The 19252-nt window shown below is 42.2% G+C and overlaps 1 protein-coding gene across 1 annotated transcript in view; it reads right to left on the reverse strand.

The window, feature by feature from the left end:
- The window catches only part of CAPN3 (calpain 3), a 65854-nt gene that overhangs the window by 25769 nt on the left and 20833 nt on the right, over nt 1-19252 (reverse strand). Inside the window, exons 6-14 of the mRNA XM_032781518.2 lie at nt 17494-17634; nt 13023-13106; nt 12509-12594; nt 10839-10916; nt 7031-7191; nt 5437-5606; nt 4485-4496; nt 1649-1857; nt 966-1002 (exon numbers count right to left, since the gene is read on the reverse strand). Coding sequence (XP_032637409.1) covers nt 966-1002; nt 1649-1857; nt 4485-4496; nt 5437-5606; nt 7031-7191; nt 10839-10916; nt 12509-12594; nt 13023-13106; nt 17494-17634 — 978 coding nt within the window. The remainder of the gene's footprint in view (nt 1-965; nt 1003-1648; nt 1858-4484; nt 4497-5436; nt 5607-7030; nt 7192-10838; nt 10917-12508; nt 12595-13022; nt 13107-17493; nt 17635-19252) is intronic.

Raw genomic sequence — 19252 nt, forward strand, 5'->3', positions numbered from 1 at the left:
AGCTAGCCCAAAGAAAAGAGTTAACAGTTTGTAGGAGTAACTGATATTCATTAAAATCACTGCTACCGTTTGGAGATGTTTGCAGTATACTGGTACTTATCATCACACATCTATTCAAAAGGAGCCACAAAGAAATATTGTTCTGACTTTATCAGATGAGAAGTCACTTTCACACTAAATACCCTACACCACAATCTAGACTTTCTACAGTAAACTAGCATTCTCAATTCACAGATGAAGAGGTTTTCTGCAAGGCCTTCATTTTGCAGTGTGACTGAATGTACAATAAAGTTGGTGAGGACAGATGTAATGGTGAAATTTCCGGGGCTGGTTAGTGCCTAAAGCACTAGCCTTCCATTACTGAAAGTAGGTTTCAGATCTGGTATGAAGTCTTATGTCATATGATGTGGTCTGTCCATATCATAAGGCCACCATACATAAAACATAAGAATGGCTATACTGGGTCAGACCAATGGTCCATCTAACCCAGTATCCTGTCTCTGGCACCAGCCAGTGTCAGATGCTTCGTAGGGAACGAACAAAAACAGAGCAGTTATTGAGTCTATGCTCTGTTGTCCAGTCCTAGCTTCTGGCAGCCAGAGGTTTAGGGGCACCCAAGCATGGTGTTATGTCTCTGACCATCTTAGCTAATAGCCAGTGTTGGATCTATCCTCCATGAACTTATCTAGTTCTCTGTTGAACCCAGTTGTACTTTTGGCCTTCACAGCATCCCGTGGCAATGAGTTCCACAGGTGGACTGTAGAGCTAAATGATAGCTGCTCAATTAGAGTTACTGGCAGCATGAGGTGCCTGGCCTTGGCCTCTTGTTACTGATTTTCTTAGATGTGACACTCTTTCCTACTTTCACACACAGAAGGAACCAGGGTAATGATCCAGTATACTGTTTGTATGACATCAGACAGTAAGACATTGCATGTAATAAACTGAAAGCAAAATATACTCACAGAAGGACGTTCTGCTTCTATCTTGTTTTCAACTTCCCTAGAAAGAGGAAAAATTGTTTTGGAAAAAAAAGAAGAAAAGGGCCATCCTCCTACACTGTTTGTTTCTGCAGCCACTTGAGAACTTGAGTTATGATTCAAATTGGCTTCTCCTTCTATAGTGACAAAGCCTAGACACAGCTCTCTGTTAACAAACTGAGCTGTGTACCCAAATACTGTCTATGAGAGTGTGCCCCTGCTTGGCATGCATCCTGCTAAATCTGAGGTTAGCAGTGCCAGTGAGTTTTGTCAGCTTGGGAAAACAAAACAAGCTGATTAGCTCTGAGCAAAGTGAAACCAGTTACCAAGTTTACTCATCTTTGGAGGAAGACAGGACCACCCAGGGGGTGTAACCTATCTGGGGAGTGAGGGATGAAGGATAGAAAAGAAATAATTGCTTAATTCCATGATGTTTCCCTGATGGCCAAAGTTAGATCCAGCTCACAAATGCAGGCAGGCAAAAACTATCCTTCTTCCAAGGCATAAGAAACTGTTTCTTTTTCATAAAAGACCCTGAAACCTAACAGAGAAGGTGGGGGTGGGGGTGCGCGCATGCGTGCAAAGGAGTATTTGTGTTTGTGGGGGAATAGGGAGGCCATGTGGTTCATCCTCTTCTTTAGAGTCAAATAACTGGCCCTTGAACTTACTCTGAAAGACTTCTTTTTTCTGAGAAGACCCTCAGGATGAACTCTCCCTCCTGGTGAGGTTCATATGTCGATGGAATGACGACATATTCATTGGGAGGCAGCCGGAAGCGTTCAGAGATTTCTCGCATGTTTATATATGACTTACTTCTAGCTTTGGAGGCATTGTAAAGGAAAAAATCCTTTTGTAAGTGCTGCTTGTTACCATGCATCTGTAAACAAAAGAATCAAACATCCCATCTTCAGCAAGATCTTACATAGCTCACAGGCAGATCCAACACATACAACACATCACCTTGGCAGAAAATGCCTGTGAAATTAAAACTTTTCTTTGAAATACAAGGTACAGGAGGCTTGATGGCTCAGGAGACTGATAATAGATATATACGGTTTTAACCTTAAGTCACCAACTAGGTTCCCTCTAACTGGAAGTTGTTAGCATTTGATGGCTGCTGTATGGCCTACCTGAAATGAGCTGGTGGTCTCATTTGTGTTGCTAATCCACATCCACATCACAGAAGCCACAGTCACAAGTGGCACTAACTGTTAACTTCTTGGAATTATCAGCCCAGAGGCCAGGACGGAATGAGTCTGGAGAATAAACTACCCTCTTAACCTCTACGGACTGTCCCTGCAGAAAGGGTTGAAGAACGTTGATAAGGGTCATTGGTGCACTGCCACTGCCACTGCCACATATGTTCTCTGGATAAACTGAAGATTTCATTGTCCAGGGCTGTCAGCTAGGCATCTTTTACCAGCACTACATTCAATTTAAAATCTAATTTGAATGAAAAGAGAATTCTCAAATCATTTTTGAGAATTAAATTTCCAATAATTCTTGCTAAATTCTACCCACAACTAGCTTAATTTTGCAACACTATTGTGCTGATAAAGAGATCAGATCCAAAAGAGTCTGGCTGTTTTACAGGGTCAGTGTTTGTCCCCTGCTGTTTTTGGTCTCCAAGTGAGAGATCCGTTTCTCTTTATTAATGCTGCTTGCAAAGAGTCTCTCTCCAGGGTTGTGGGCACAGTAACAATGCACTGTTACTTCCAGTATCCCTGCAAGGTTGCAGGCTAATATAGCCTGTACTTTGAGCTGAACAGCCTACTGCTGAATGACTCTTCCCTCATCAGCAAGTGTCAGATGGCAAAATAAGAAAACATGATGGGATTTAGAATGGAGGAGGCAAGGTTTAACAGCCCAGTTAACAAGAGAAATGTATATAGAGAGATTTGTAATAAACTAAGCCGATTACGTTACACATAATATAAAATTAAGACACTGTTCTTTGGTGGTGGGCATATGGAACTTCTGTAGCAGCCTGGTGGGCAAAATGGAAATTCTGCACCAGATAAATAAAAACTTCAATTTTTAATGTAATTAACTTTTGAAAATAATGCAATCAGTATAAATGGTGGATTCTTTATAATATGAAGTCTTTAAATCATGATTTGAGGACTTCAGTAACTGAGCTTGAGGTTAGAGATCTATTACAGGAAAGGGTGGATGAGGTTCTGTGGCCTGCAGTGTGCAGGAGGTCAGACTAGATGATGGTTCTTTCTGGCCTTAACGTCTGACTCTATAAGTACAGTATGCTCATATTAAATATTCTGATTTTACATCCAGTTTACCTTTCTCTATGTAGATTCTCAGTTTTCAGTGTGCTACAGATTTTTTGTTATTGGCAAGGCATAACTGCATCATAACTGATGGGGGAAAGGTGGAGATTTTGGCAGCTTGGTAGGGACAGTAAGGCTTTTGGGAAGAGATTGAGAGATGATTTGGGATTCTGAGCTAAACACATTTGCTAGCTGTTTTCTGCTGAAATGATCAGCTGTAGAATAATCATCAGTTCACACCTCCCTTGGTGCTATTGTTCCTGGCTATCTGAAGGCTCAGATTTATTTGCAATCATAATGGCTGGGAGCATACTGGGTTTTTTTGTTTGTTTTTTTTAATGAAAGCTAAGGCTTTGGCTACACTAGCACTTTTGTCGGCAAAACTTTTGTCAGTCACGGGTGGGAAAAAATACACACCTCAGCTGACACAATTTTCCCTGACAAAAGCGCTGGTGTGGACAGCTCTATGTCTGCTTGCAAAAAGTCTCCCTCCAGGGTTGTGGGCACTGTAACAATGGTCTGTCTGGGGATTGGTCCGGCTTTGAGCAGGGGGTTGGACTAGATGAACTCCTGAGGTCCCTTACAACTCTGATAGTCTATGATTCTATGTCTGCGGGAGTATGTCTGTGGGGGTGGTTTAATTAAGCTGGGGGGAGAGTTCTCTCATGATGGGATAAAGTGGCTACACAGGAGACTTTATAGTGGTGCAGCTGCAGCCATACAGCTGTGCTGCTGTAAGGTCTGTAATGTAGACATAGCCCTAGATTCCAGAAGATAATTCTGCAGCAAGGAGTGAATTCTGCAACTCTATAGTAAGCTCCATGCTGCAGAATACACAGGAACGTGGCATATCTTTAGGAGGGAAAGAAAGCAGTCTGCAGGTTTTATAAGGTTTAGCTGCATGGAACACACTAGCCGGATGATGGCTATCATTGCTAGCTGTGATCCATTGTACCAGACTGTGAAAGACATGAATGAGATCCATACTTAATAGATGAATACTGAGGAAAGGGAAAAGGAAAGGAAAGAATATAAAATGAGAAATAAGAAGAGAACAGGTGAACTCACAATGTAGCTAATTGATACTCAAGGGGTAAGACTGTCACTTGTGCTAAAACACTGAAAACAAGCCCAGCCGGCTTACGCCAACCGGCACAAATGTTATGTTATCTGAGAACTTTACACCAAGATGTCAATTCTTCTTCCATTCAGCTCATACCTCTTTCGGCACCTTAGAGAGAAACAAAGCAGGGAAACTGTTAGGGATGCAGGGGGAGTGCACTTATTTATTTTATCTAGCTTTATAAGAACACACAAAAAGTGTTTGTTCTAGTTTCTAGGCATGCTGCAATCAATGATAAGTTCCTCAAATCACAAACATTCTAATCAACCTCACTCCTTTATGTAAAAAATCAGGTCATGTACTTCTATGTATCTCACCTCATCCTTTCAGTGATTCTCATCACCATTACAGGGTACTGCCAATGGCAATGCAGGATTTGATTCTGATAGGTGTAAATCCCCTGACCAAAGAGAAGTTTGGGATGCCACTGAGGAGCAACGTGGGGAAGTTGGAAATAGGGATTGGAAAGGGATCTTTCTAGATAACGTGACACAGGGCAAATCCTTATCTGTACATTAATATGGACTAAATGAATACAGAGACCTGAATTTCTCTACTCTCTTAGTTCCATCCACTCTAGAAAAGTTTCTTTCCGGTACCACATTCTCTCTCCAGCTGCTGAATAGTAAAAGCTGCCACTCCTCATTCTTTCAGTACTATTATGAGACTGCTTAGTCCCATTTACTGATAGGCATTACTGATACAATTTCTGGTTTGGTTTTAGACCAATCTTTACCATGAAAGGCCTGCCATAACAGACCTACTAGTAAATATTAGAAAATATTTTATTCCTGTTTTCTTGCATCATCTCTGCTGATACACAGGCTTACCACAGGGATAATTTTTTTAAAGTAGTGGAAATCAACTTCTTGCTGGAACCCTTGAAAATCTTTGTGTTTAAAGGCAAAAATCTACAGTTCATGTAAACTAGGATACATTATAAAATTAGCTACTGTCCATGGAGGATTTGTACTGTTGGGCTGCAATTTGGGATCAGCTGAACTATGTGGCACACGTGCAATGAACAGCATATGGGTAGTAATGGTACCTCATAAATGGCAAAGCCAATAGTGAGGAGGTTGGCTCCAAGTTTGCGCTCTTTTCTCCTGTTTTTTTGCATCAGTGCAACCAGGAAGCTGCAGACAACTTCATTATCTTCAGGATCATCGTCCTCCTCCAGGAGCTCCAAGCGATACTGAGGATTCGTCCAAAATGTATCTGCAAAACCCCAGACGCCGCCCCCCCCCCAATTAATATATAACTTCAGTCCTTTAAGATGATACTCACTTCTGTTTTATCTTCTATTTATCTCCTATATTCACTCCTGGTTTTCAGTTTTTGGTAGACAGGTCAAAAACAGAGTTAATCTCCTTTTTTACACATTCCTTGTGCAGAAGTTGATTTCTGCAACCAAGGATGGAAGCTGGCCTATACAACAAGTGACTCTCCACCATGTGACTCCTTTATGGGGCATGATTCATATTTTATATAGTTACAGATGTTAGTGCTGTTACTGATGGTGCACAGTTTGGTTTACCTTGTGTAGTAGCCATTCTACTGTATTCCATACAGCAGGGTTTCCCATCCTGCTTGAAAGAAGACCCCCATTTCCAGTAAGAAGTATTACAGACACCCCAGTCATCAAGTCTTCTTTATCTTAGTACATTATAGCTTTATATTAGAAATTTTTTTTGGAATGCCAAAACCTAATTGCAAGACTCCTCACCTCTCCAATATGTGTCTTGCTTAACTTGTGGTTGGGAAGCCTAGACTTGCAGTAAGATGAGCTAACAAAAGAAGAATCTGGTGTACTTTTTCTGTTTTTTCTCCACTTCCATGCAAAGAGGAACTTCTGTCAGATAAGCCAAGTATCCATTCTACTCCCTGTTGCTACCTTTTCTGGCTCAGAAAATAATTGATTTAATGGTTCATTTCACGTTCTAGTGAAGATAGGATTTTATCGGATTGGCACTGCCCTGTTCCAGAACATCCACCCCTTCCCAGCAAACAATCTGCAAGGCAAATAAGAGTGTCTTGCATTTATAGTATTTAGAGAATTTTGCATCCTTAAGCCCTTGCTGATTTACAAGTTCCACATTGTAAAACTGAAACCACCACTAACTTAGAAACCCTACCGTATCTCTATAACTTCAGCCAACACTGAAATGCAGCTATCCCTATGTGAAATGCTGCAATTGTTTTATAGCAACATTGCAAATGTGTACAACAAGTGAGGACAGAAAGTGAAGAAGAATATATATCTCAGTGAAACTCCTGAGGAAACTGAAGTTGTGAGAATGTAAATATCTACAATGAAATTAGGAAAGCACACAGAAGTTAATATCTGTTCTCTCACAACAGGTGCTATGGAATATTTGAACATCAACAAATAGTTAGGGCCTTTTGGGTTTACATCTCTTCTGGTAAAATGGTACTTCCTGGAGTACAGTGTTCCTTAACAACATACTGTGGTGTTACCTCAGGAATGTGCCAACTACCAAATCAACATCATTTTTGCAGAATCTGGATTTTTTCCTACATCAAGTGCTGATTAGGCTGCTGCATGATTCTGCATAGCCTGTGAAATCTGACACAATCATAGGCCAAGGGAGTTTGGTTCTACTAGAAGAGATTTTCTTCACCTGGATAATTGCGACAACCTCCTGCAGAGCAGCCTCTCACCCAACGCCCTTCATTGACTGAAACAGTCCAAGTTTGGAGCTTATCAGCCTCCAGAGTATCAGGTGTGAGGTTACAGATCTCCAGCTTTGTGAAGTACCTCATGAAATCGTCAAATGACATCCTAGAGAAGCAGGGAAGGGGAAAGGAGAAAATAATGGGTATCCAAAGAATAGGGCTGGACAGATAAGAAAACTTGGATTCTGGGTTCATATTGAAAATAGATCCCATAAAACCAATTTCCCCACCCCAAAATCTCAATCATACAAAACCACATGTAGGGAATTAAGTTAATAAAGATTAAAGATCACGCCAATTTCTGTGCCCACCTTGTGCACCACTTTGAAATTGTCCATATAATAGACACCGTCATTCCTATTAATATGGAAACTCAGCAGTCCTTTTTCTTCCTGGTTCCACCCTGGTCGCTGTTTGACAAGGGCAGACTAATTAGATTTATGATGTCCTAAAATGCTGTGTGTATGGAAAATCCAACTGAATTTCCTCACCCTCTTGTCCCACTGCTGGAAGGGCATGACCAGGCTGGCTTGGACATTGACAGTATGACTGTGTAGGAATCAAAAGCATGAGTTCAAGTAGTCAATTGTAATATAAGTCTAAGAGTGACTTAGACTGATAAACACAAGTGATGTGGAAAAACACTGACTCCAAGAATTTACTGTACAGTGGAACTTGTCAGATGAATTTTAACATAATTTTTATGTTGCTAACAAGCCACTCTGTACAGTCTGAGAACATTATTTTATTTCCTAGACGAAGCTGCTATGGAAGTGATAAAAGCACCAATGCTGTGGTTTGATTTGATTTCACTCTGCGATGTTGTGCTTCTGTAGCCTTCCTGAAATTTAAGGGATGCTTCAACGTTTTGATATTTAGTTTGTTTTTAAATACAGTTGTCTAGTTTGAGTTTCTGACTGTGTGATACTTTGCGAAACTTAATGCTGATGTCTGTCTATTATGTCACTTTTAGTTTTCTATTAGAGAAAGGACTGAATCAAAAGTCTCTATCCATTCATTCTCATTTGTTGGGATATTGGAAATCTAAACTTAGATTAAATTTTGCAAATGAGTCAAACCAAAAACTGGATTAGGACATCCACAACTTTGGGATGTTTGAAATCTAGATCCAGATCCGCTTCTGGATTTTGTGGCTTGATATCATCTCCCATTTATTTATTTATTTACTCGGATTTATTTAAAAAAATATCCTACACAAATTAAATTACTTATTTTTTTCTTCTAAAGATACAATAGATTTGTGCTACCCAGTTTTTCCTCACGATATTCTTTTTGAATATGCTTCCTCTGTGTCACCTACAGGTTCCATCTGCACTTGAAACTGGGGGGAGGGGGGGGATGATTCCCAGCTTCTGTAGACATACTCATGAGATCTCTCTTTGAGCTAATGCTCTAAAAATAGTAGTGTAGCTGCAGTAGCACGGGCTGCAGCGACTAGTGGCACAGGCTAGCTGCCTGAATACATCCCCTCCCCTCCAGGACTTATTGGTATGTACTCAAGGCAGCTTGCCCATGCTGCCCCTTGCCGCTGCCTGAGTTACCGTGGCTATACTTCTATTTTTAGCATGCTAGCTTGATGAGAGCTCGTGCAGATATGTCTACTCAAACTGCAAATCACACTTCCTGCGCCAGGTGTAGATGTAGCCTTCCAGTGAATGTCTTCTGGAGGTGCAGGAGACAGAGAGATATTGGTTGCCCTAGAGATTTTATACTGATTATTTCAGTATCTTTTAACTCTTCCAATAATCCGGAAGTACAGAGAATAATCCCTCTGAAATTAAGTTTATTATTGTTGGGGACAGCAGATACTATTTTCTGGGCCAGAACTTACTAAGTTCATATAGGGAAATATTGCTCAGCACATAAATCTTGGTAGTCATTTGTTTATCTACAGAAACAGATTTAAATGACTGATCACATCTTAATTATAAAATAGCATTAAAACATTCTGTGATCTTATTGTTTGATATTTACTGCTGCTCTGACATTTCTCTGTAGTCAGAACTTTGTTTCCTGAGTCTCTGCAGTCATAAGGAGATTAAATTTGGAGGCTAATTGACAGTACATAAATATATAATGATGATGTGTCACAGCATGATGATGGAGAGTCATTATTGCACTGTTACAATATGAAGACCCAAATGTCTTTTTGTCACAAACTATGTCGCAACACGGTATCTCAATCTGTGCTCGCACACTGCAAACAACATTTATTGGTGCTTGCTGTCAAAGGTGTGTAGTGCTTATTGGATAGAAAAACAAAGCTGAAAAGCAGCTAAAATATTGTTTCCTTATTTAGGTTAATTTAGTGTGGGGGCAATTCCTGCCCCTTTATTCATGGCCAGTGGAACCTACATGGTTCCACTGCGCAAGGGAGAGATGGCAAGATTTAGGGAGCCTCACAGGAGCATAGAACTCAGCTCCACAAGGTTCCTATCAGTCCGTATGCAGGGTGTAGGTGGTGGTGAAGCCAGAGAATCTCTTGCCATTCAGATTTTCCTATCATGACATCTCAATGAAGGAGATGATTCAGGGGCACCTGCAGTATCAAGTCAGCAGTAGTGGACAAATATGATTCTGTAGCCAATTAATGTTCTAGTGGAGAGGATTCCTTCCCCTTTATTCCCTCCACAAATTCACCTTGTGTCCAAATAGCTGTGCTGAGTAAGGTACTAGGCTGAAGGTTTGCTCCTTAGTTTCTGTCTACAGAGCAGCTGGGTGTGTGATTCCCAGTGCATGTAGCCAGGCTTATGCTAGGTCAGCTCAAGCTAGCATGCTCAAAATAGCAGTGTGGATGTTGTGGCACTGGTGGTGGCTCAGACTAGCTGCCTGAGCTCAGAGGCAGGAGGTTGGGCAGGCTTGCCCACAGGGGCTGCAATGTCCACACTGCTATTTTTTGTGCACTAGCTCGAGCTGAGCTGGCGTGAGTCTGGCTACTTGTGCTGGGAATCACACCTATCCACAGTGTAGACATACTCTACACAGACATATCTCCCAAACACACCCTACACTGCATCACACCTTCCAGCTGAAGCACAGGCATATCCTAAGGTCCTGATTTTCAGAAGTGCTCAGTGCCTGCATTGACTTCAGGAGGATTTGTGGGTGCTCAGCTATTCTGAAAAATCAAGTCATAAAAAGTAGATCTTACTCTTTTTGGTGGTCTCTGAATTATGGGCAGAGTTGGTAGCATCACCTGTTGTTAAGGTTGCCTGTCACTTCCCATTTATACGACCCTGTTTTCAGTTGCTTATAACTTTGCCAAACTATATTCATTCAAGCTGAAGTTTTCCATGCCTCAGGCTGAATTTAGTTGGAAAATTTTGGCCAAACTGGTTCAGCTGTTTCCAAGAATGAGATTATGGAAAAAATTGTTTTGCCTATGTTTATAAAACAACAACAATCTGACATCCTTTTAGTTAGAAACTCGAGCACCTCTTTATTTTGGAACTTGAAATTTGGCAGCAGGGGAAAAGGCTTGTCACACTGGGGTCAGTGGTGTGCCTTGGAAAAAACACCCACATTCGGCCAAATTGTAAGTCTGAAAAATCTCAGTTTGCACATGCTCATCAGAGCACTGGTAGCAAGAATGTCTGTGCAACCTTAACTTGTGGAGCTATGGTTCTTTTTTAGCATCTCTAGGAACTCTCGTGTATTCAATCAGTCAAGCACAGACATGGAAGAACTTCAGGGAAAACACAGCTTCTGAAATGGAAGAAGGTGTATCCTCACCAGAACTCCCCATCCTCTGCAATTCTGTACTGTAGTCGGATTTTCTCTGCTTTGTCAATGAAGTTCCATTCATCTGAACTGCAAAAGAACAAACAGGAATCTCTTGCACTTTGCAATACACAGTTATTTAAGAAATTGTTAATACTTTACTGTAAGCCCTACAGTGTACAAAGCCAACAGCTGGCACAAAAATTTCCAAATTCTTAATCATGGTACAGCCATGAATGGCAGTTTTTTCTGTTACTATATCTGCAACCATCCTAGTCAGTTTCCCTCTTCCTGCTCCCATTAATGCTGATGCTACAGACAAGTTTGATTCACTGTTCTTATTTTGTGCTATTGACTTTACCACAATCGCCACCTTACCACTCCCCCACAGGTAGGCAAGTGCGCACACACTTCAGGTTTTAGTTTCCATTTCATGCGTATAGCACTCAGCAGTCTACTGTACTGTCGCTATTCTGTCTGGGTCAGAGATGGAAAGTATTGCAAACTCCAGTCCTATTTTAAGAGCTATAGAGGCTCCTAATTGCAAAACTCAGTGAGAAATCTCATTCCTTTTTTCACACACTCTCTCTCTCAGGTCCCCTTTCCTCCTGCTATTCAGTGCATTCTTGGGCCACCCATTCGGGGAGGCTAGGCCCCACCCTCGCCCCTTCTGCCTGAGGCCCCTCCTCTGCCAGAACCCCAAGCCCCCCTCTGCAGCTGCTGGCTCCCCCCCGCCTCAGCCTCAGGCTGCCCCAACCTGCCCTCCCCAGTGCCCCCAGGCCAAGAGCACTGGGAGGGTGGCCCCAGCACTGGGCAGCCCAAGCACCAGCCCCAGCCGCCCCAAGTTCCGGGCTGCCGGCCGGTCCACCCTAGCCTCAGCCACAGCCCACTTCGGGGAAGAGGAGCAGCCTGGGCTGGGGCCATGGGGGAAGAGAGGGAAGCACAAGGCCACCTTGGGTGGAAGGTGGAGCGTGGGCGGGGCCATGCCTGGCTGTCTGGGGAGGCTTAGCCTCTCCTCACCTGAGATTCCCGTTTCCCAGGGGTGACTCTAGGTATTTTGCCACCCCAAGCATGGCAGGCAGGCTGCCTTTGGCGGCTTGCCTGCGGGAGGTTCCCGGTCCTGCGAATTTGGCGGCAGCCTGCGGGAGGTCCGCTGAAGCTGCGGGACCAGCGGACCTTCCGCAGGCATGCCGCCGAAGGCAGCCTGCCTGCCGCCCTCGCAGCGACCGGCAGAGCGCCCCCTGTGGCTTGCCGCCCCAAGCACATGCTTGGCATGCTGGTGCCTGGAGCCGCCCCGGCCGTTTCCCATGAGTGCATTAGAGGATTACCTCCCATTTCAGATCCCAGTTTTGTCTATGTCTGCAACAGAACTCAATAGGCAGGAGAAGCTCTTGGCTGAACTATTAAGCCATGCTCTTTCCTCTCTCCCTGACATCAAGATTCTCCTTCCCTAGTAGATTTCGTATTTTCTTAAAATCTTGTCTTGCCTAAAGTAATCCTCCAGCTAAGCACTCAGTGCAGCCTCCAGAAAAATAGATGCGTCCATATTCCAAGTACAGGTGCCAGTACTAGAGCACAGCCACTGCATATACCTCATTTTAGTCTTAGGATGCAATCACAGAACAAGCACAGTGTGTTTTTTAACCCCACCCTGTAGATTCCTGGGTTTGCTTTTCACCTACTTGTCACTCCAGGCTCCTTTCCATTCCACCTGTCCCCAGGGGTTCCTTAGCCGCACTAGCTTTAATTTTCCTGCTTTAAATGATGTCTTGTTGAAAAAGAAAACACGATTGAATGAATTAATTAGTCTCATATGGGCTCAGAGGGAAATGTACTGCCTGTTGAATCACTCATGCTCACTTCCTGCAGCACTTATGTATTCCTTAGAGGTCTTCTACCCCACAGTGATCTGACGCTCTCCCAGCATAGGCAGCATGGCTGCTGGCACACTGGAGTTCTCTTTGCGCCAGTATCCCTTGGTTTAACTTGCTGTGCATTATCTACACTTCCCTTCCCCTATCCCCTAGCCAAGATCCCAATGGGTTTCTAACTCTTCAAGAAAACTTGCATAATTTTAATGTTTATTTTGTTTACAAAAACCCATAACTCTTTTTTTCTCCCTTCTTTGACGTATTGCTTGACTGTCCTAAACAACAGCTTCTTCCCACCTGTAGGAAAGAATGAATCCATACATACCTCTTCCACTGCAGTAACTGAATAGGCATGTCCTTTGACTAGCCCACAAGTCATGCGTGTCTCAAACTGCATTGGGACTATAGTCTGTAAAATATGGAATGAAAACAGTAAGAAGTACATAACAAACCCATTCCTATACAGGAGTGCTGCCAGCTTTTTTGCCGCCCTAGGTGGCAGAAGGTCCTGTCCCCGAAATGCCACCCCTCACCGAGGCGGCGGAAGGTCCCGCCCCCAAAATATCGCTGACGACCGGGGCAGCCAAAGATCCAGCCGCCGCGGTCACCACCCCCCAAATGTTAGTGCCCTAGGCGACCACCTAGGTCACCTAATGGGTTGCACTGGCCCTGTTCCTATACTTAAGGCAACCATGTTCTCCCTCTGCACCAGACTAGGTCACCAAATATGTCACTTCGAAACTGGGACAATGACCGTTTGCTTCTATGTCATAGGATCATAGATGTTAGAGTGGGAGGAGACCCATAAATCATAGAGTTAATCTAACTGCCAGGTTAGGTTATAATCTGTCCCTGAGAGACGCTGTACCAGATACAGACCAATGTACCAAAGGATGTGGTGGATTATCCATCACCTGAAATCTTCAAGTCAAGAATGGATGTCTTTCTTAAAAAGTGTTGTAACTCAATCATAAGATATGAGCTTGATGGAGGAATTACCGGGTAAAATACTTTGACCTATGTCATACAGGAGGTTAGACTAGTGATCCCTTCTGCACTCAAAAGTCAATGAATTTATGAAACAGAATAAACTGATTTAGTTTTTTTAATCAATGCTAATGTTAAAATGATCTAATACACAGGTTAAGAGTTTCTATATATCTGGGTATAATGCTTAAATGATCCAAAAGTACAAAGTTTGGTTTTAAAAGTCATAAAATACATATAGTACATACATAATCCTTCCAAATTACGGTTAATAAATGTAGACTAATAATCCCCACAGTCCAGTGTGTGACTGGGCAGAGTGCGCACATCTGGAAGCTCTTCTCGCCATCTCTGAAGATGACTGAATATGCATTTTAATGCATATTCACGCAGGGAGTCTTGTTCATTAACACTATATATGAATTAATGAGGGATCTAAACCAAAATCCTAGATCTAACCACATCACAAACTTTGATAAAGCTCATGTTCTGATCTTAACTTTGTGGCTCAGGGCCATCACTAGTCTGAATGTACATTTGGTAGTAGCAAAAGGTAGCACTGTTGCTCTGGATCTGGAGATTGAGCACGTATGTCCCTGCCAAGAAATACCTGATTTTGCTCAGCCACCACCTGGGCCGAAGAGTTACGTCACTAATTTGCATTGGTAACTGCAAGACTCACTGTAAATTTTGCCATCTAGTAAGAGTAAGTGAATGAAAACAATAGGGACCATTAATAATTAAATCCCAAAATGTACTTGCTCGTTTATTTTTAGTTTAGTTTACTGGTTTATGGGAACACCTCATAATGCACTAGTATTTTTCCTACAGTATATTTACTCAAAATAATTACATCTAATCAATATGAAGTTTCTCTATTCAATCTTTGCTGAGAGGTGACAAAGTGGCAATTTTTTTATTGGATTAGCAGGTTTCTACTGCATATCCACTAGTAACATCAGAACCATTAGAAACATCAGAGTCAATACGCCACATATTAGAATTCTCTTAACTTTATACCATCCTGTGTTCTTATACTGACATTATTAAAATGTCTTATGTTATACTCTGTTCCCACTTACGTATATTAATGTGTATTCTCATTTTCTTTGTAGATTACATATTTCAAAATCATTTATAACAGCCATACTTTAAAAAAAGTTGGACCAATTGCATTCAAGAGTGATGTGCTCAGGGGTAGAATCTCAACCTACAGATGCTTAGGTCTCCTGAGAGATACTTTGAGGCATTAACCAGCAATTCAGGTACCTGACATGTTTTTATTTCTAAAGCTGAGGATATCTATGTATTGGAAAGAGAGAGAATTGAAAAGAGGGTTATAATGGATATAAGCAACAAAAAGAAAGGCCAGGTGATCAAATTCCTATATATGAAATGAAATATGAAACTTTCCCCTCCTCCTCCACTATTTTTGTCACTAGAAAGAAATCACAGTAGCATAACAATATATCATGCATAAAAATTGCATGCACGTTCCAAAAGCCATTCATGCATTTCCAATGATAGATAAGACTTGGAGAATTTGTTGAGTCAGGTACCACGATAATGTGTCTGATACAAATAACAAGATAGAATGAACCCAGCTGTCAAAATTCTTTTCCATTATTTCCCTTCTGTGTCCATTTCCTCTTTCCCTCTTTCCTTTTTTTAAACTTTAATATTCTTCCCATCTAACTTCCTCTCCAGCTCTCATCTTTTCATTTCTCTAGCCCCTTAATTTTTTTTTTGTTTTCCTCCCCTCGGCAATTCCTCCCTTTTACAATTTTTAAATTCTCATGTTGCTCCTGCTACTAGTTCACTGGTTCCCATCTCTGCTAAACTGACTCTTTAGGAGACAGCGCTTTCAGCCAGTGACTTCCCAGTATCACGGCTTTGGATGGTGGTAGCTCAGCAGTGTAGCACCCAGCCAAACAATATAGCAAAAGGAATGGCAACTTCAGGAATAATTTTGTGAACTTCTACTAGTGTGTGGTACCAGAGGAGGAACTCTGGTACAGTGCCAGATGAACAGGCGCAGTTTTGACAGCCTGTGCTTGGAAACTAGGAGGGTCATTTGTACAGGTGCCAAGAATACTTGCAAGGAATTGCATACTTTGTATACACTCGTGTTCTTCCCCAAGGAATTGCATCATTTTGCAAAACTAAAAACTGATGTCAAACAGGAAAAGTTTTATTTCTTCTTCTGTCCTTCTGTTAACTTCTAAATTAATCTGTCTCTTTTGCACTCACAGCAGAAGTATTACAAACGAAAGTTTTAGGCTCTATAATATTATATAAATGGACGAGCATCATTTACTTTATCATTGAAAGGCAGCAGAAAATGAAAGAAAAATGAGAAAGAGATGGAAGAAGAGAAGCTTAATTAGGGAACTTCCATTCTCCTTCATTACATACCAGAGGTTCTGCTCTTTTATCTGTAGGCCTGAGGAGTGAGTATTGGTACTGTTTAACAGTGAAATGGGGAAGGACAGCAAGTCTCTCTTTTTTCCAGTAGTTGGATGATTCTATATTAAACCTTTAGAGCATTCCTCACTCTGTTTTTCTTGAAATCCCCCAACCTTTATCACCCAAATGGATTTCCGTATTCTGAATTTTTTCATCACTTGTGTAGCCTTTGATGTGTTTCTCTCTTGCCCTCCAGTGGTTTTTATAAGGCTGAATTGTTCCAAGCAGCCCTCTGTCTGTCTCTGTGGTATTTCCTTACTCCAGCTGTTTCTGAGGACTGTACACATCTGTTCACAGAACTCCCTTAATACTCCACATATTAAAATGAGGTATACAGCAGCTCTTACTTATGGATTGAGGGCTCTCTAGAGCCTTTACTTTGGTACAGGTGGAGATCAGGTGTCCCTCTAATCTTTCTTTCTTTACGTTTTCCATTTCACCACCCCTCCCAAGCAAGGGACTTCATTAATGAATCTGCAGATGTTGTGCATTTATTATTTTGTAGGCATAAGCCATCCAATTCCATAAGTAAAACATTTCATTAACTGAACTATTACCTATTTTTCATGTAAAAATGTGGATTTTTGCAAAAGCAAATTAATGCATCTGCACATTTTGTGGGTGCATTATTGGAAGCCTGCTGAAAATTTGTGCCTAAGTGTTGTGTAGTTAACAAAGGGTTAAACAGTGATATAGTCAGGGCTGGCTCCAGGCACCAACTCAGCAAGCAGGTGCTTGGGGTGGTCAAGGGGAAGGGACAGCATGTCGGGCTCTTTGGTGGCGGGTCCCTCGGTCCCTCTCAGAGGACCTGCTGCCGAAGAAGAAAGCTGCACGGTGGAGCTACCTCCGAAGTGCTGCCGATTGTGATGGTGGCTTTTTTTTTTTTTCTTCCACCGCTTGGGGCAGCAAAAACCCTGGAGCCAGCCCTGGACATAGTGCTGTTATTAGGAGGGAGAAGTTGAGTGCACACTTCCACAGGATTCTCTGCTGCTTTCACTTCCTGACACTTTTTGTTGCCACTTCTCTTGTAGGAGCAAGTTGTTCTCACAAGTTCTAAGCTGTGATCTTAACTGACAGCTGCCTCTCTGGATGCTAACATAGTCTTTTGGGAGAATTATACCTGTCGCTGCATCTTGAGAGGATTGAAATCATTTAGTACCTAAGAACACACAGACACCCAATGCTTTTTAGAACAATTTTTTAGTTCTTTTCAGCTGATATGGTATAACTCAATGCAATGTGTAAGGGATTTCAAAACACAGTTGCTGTGCTTTTCTAACTGGTATGGTTACAGGGAGAAGAGTTATGAGGCAGGGGACAGTCATTGCTTGAGGCATACAAACCCAGGCTGGCCTTTCCTCTGTGCCCTGGAAATCTAGAGTTGAGTCAGTCTTCGGCATGCTATTTACATTCTTCACCATTCGGGCAATTAATTCCCCAAGATCACTTTGAGGAGCAGTCCCGTACGAGAAGCCCATATTGTCCTGGTACAGAAAATGGGAGAAAGAAGTGGCACATGGGAAGTGAATTAGTGAAGAAAGAGAGTAGGAGAAAAGGGAAAATGAAAGAACAATGAGAAAGAAATGGAAGAAGAGGAGCTTAATTAGAGAACTTCCGTTCTCCTTCATTACATACCAGAGGTTCTGCTCTTTATCTGTAGGGCTCAATGACACTAGAGCTCTAGTGCTACTATGGTAGCTCTATAGTCCTGAACTCATATGGAAATGAGCTGTGCCTCTAACTACTGTGACAGACTCAGTTCCGCACAAAGGTCAAAGAGAAATGGGAGACTTGTCATTAGAGGGCACATCGTCTACTTACTTCAGAAAAGCCATACGTTGCCCCCCACTTCTGTTCCACCTCAGTGAGAGCACCTCCTTCCAAAAAGACATGGCAGCGCCCCATCTGCTTACCTTCGTTTGTGTGGGAGATACTATGTCACCATGCAATTATGTTGCATTAGGCAATGAAGTCATGGCCACAAATGACTGCATGAGGCAATATGGCAGTGTGGTGCAACAAAAGGTTAAAGTCCTGAGAATCTTCTCCAGAAGATGTTTCAGAACCCAAGCCCACCGAAATGTGTACTTTTCCTTCTTTTTTTCTGTTTTAACCTCTGCAACTAATGGTTCTGGAAAATCAGAACTTCATGAGATAGTCGGGAACCTTGCAGAAAAAGTCAAGTGAACTTATATAAAGTAATTAATTTGACTCCTCTTTCTTTCTCCACCCCCTCCATTTGTATGTACTTAGCTTGCAATTGTAATTCTTTCACTTATAAGTTTTGTTTATTTTTGTTCTTGTTTCAGCGTCACTTTTCTGGAAGATAAATCAATACCGGTGGCAGTGCATTAATATGCCCCCTTCCCCATTGGATCTATTTCCTCTGGCATCAGGGCCAGAATATGGATTTGATCTTTTTAGGCTTTAAGAAAATTAATGCCTAAGAAATGCTGTGCTGATTAATATTGCTTTAAACTTCTATAGCTAGCTAGCGCTCTCTCTCTCTGTCACACACACAAGCAGAGTACGAAGGCAGCGTATTCTAAAGGATAGACATGACTCAGGAGTCTCAGATTCTGTTTCCAACTATGCCACTGGCCTGCTGGGTGACCCTGAGCAAGTCACTCCCCCCTTTCTGTGTCTCGGTTTCCCATCTGTAAAATGGGGGTGATGATACTGACATCTTTTGTAAAGCACTTCGAGATCTAGGGATGCGATGTGCTATATAAGAGCTAGGTGTTAGTATTACTAACATTAATAAGTTTATCTCCACAACACCCCCACCACATAGATATTCTAACATCCGTTTTACAGATGGGCAAATGGAGGCACAAGGTATTAAGTGACTTGCCCCAAGTCACACAGCTGGGGCCTCTCCTGCAAGCCGTTGTGCACAGCAGACTCCTCTGCTCCTGTGGAACCCACTGAAGTCAGTGGGGTTCCGTGTGGGTGTAGGAATCCACTGGTGCAGAGCAACTCACAGGATCAGGACCTGAAGTCACAGAGTTGGGAACAGAGTCAATGTCTCCTAGCTCACAGTCCCTTGCTCGGACTGCAAAACTGGGCTTCTTTCCTTACTACTTGTGGGACAAATCTTGA

Source organism: Chelonoidis abingdonii, chromosome 4 (genome assembly GCF_003597395.2).
Source record: "Chelonoidis abingdonii isolate Lonesome George chromosome 4, CheloAbing_2.0, whole genome shotgun sequence".
Taxonomy (NCBI): Eukaryota; Metazoa; Chordata; order Testudines; family Testudinidae; genus Chelonoidis; species Chelonoidis abingdonii.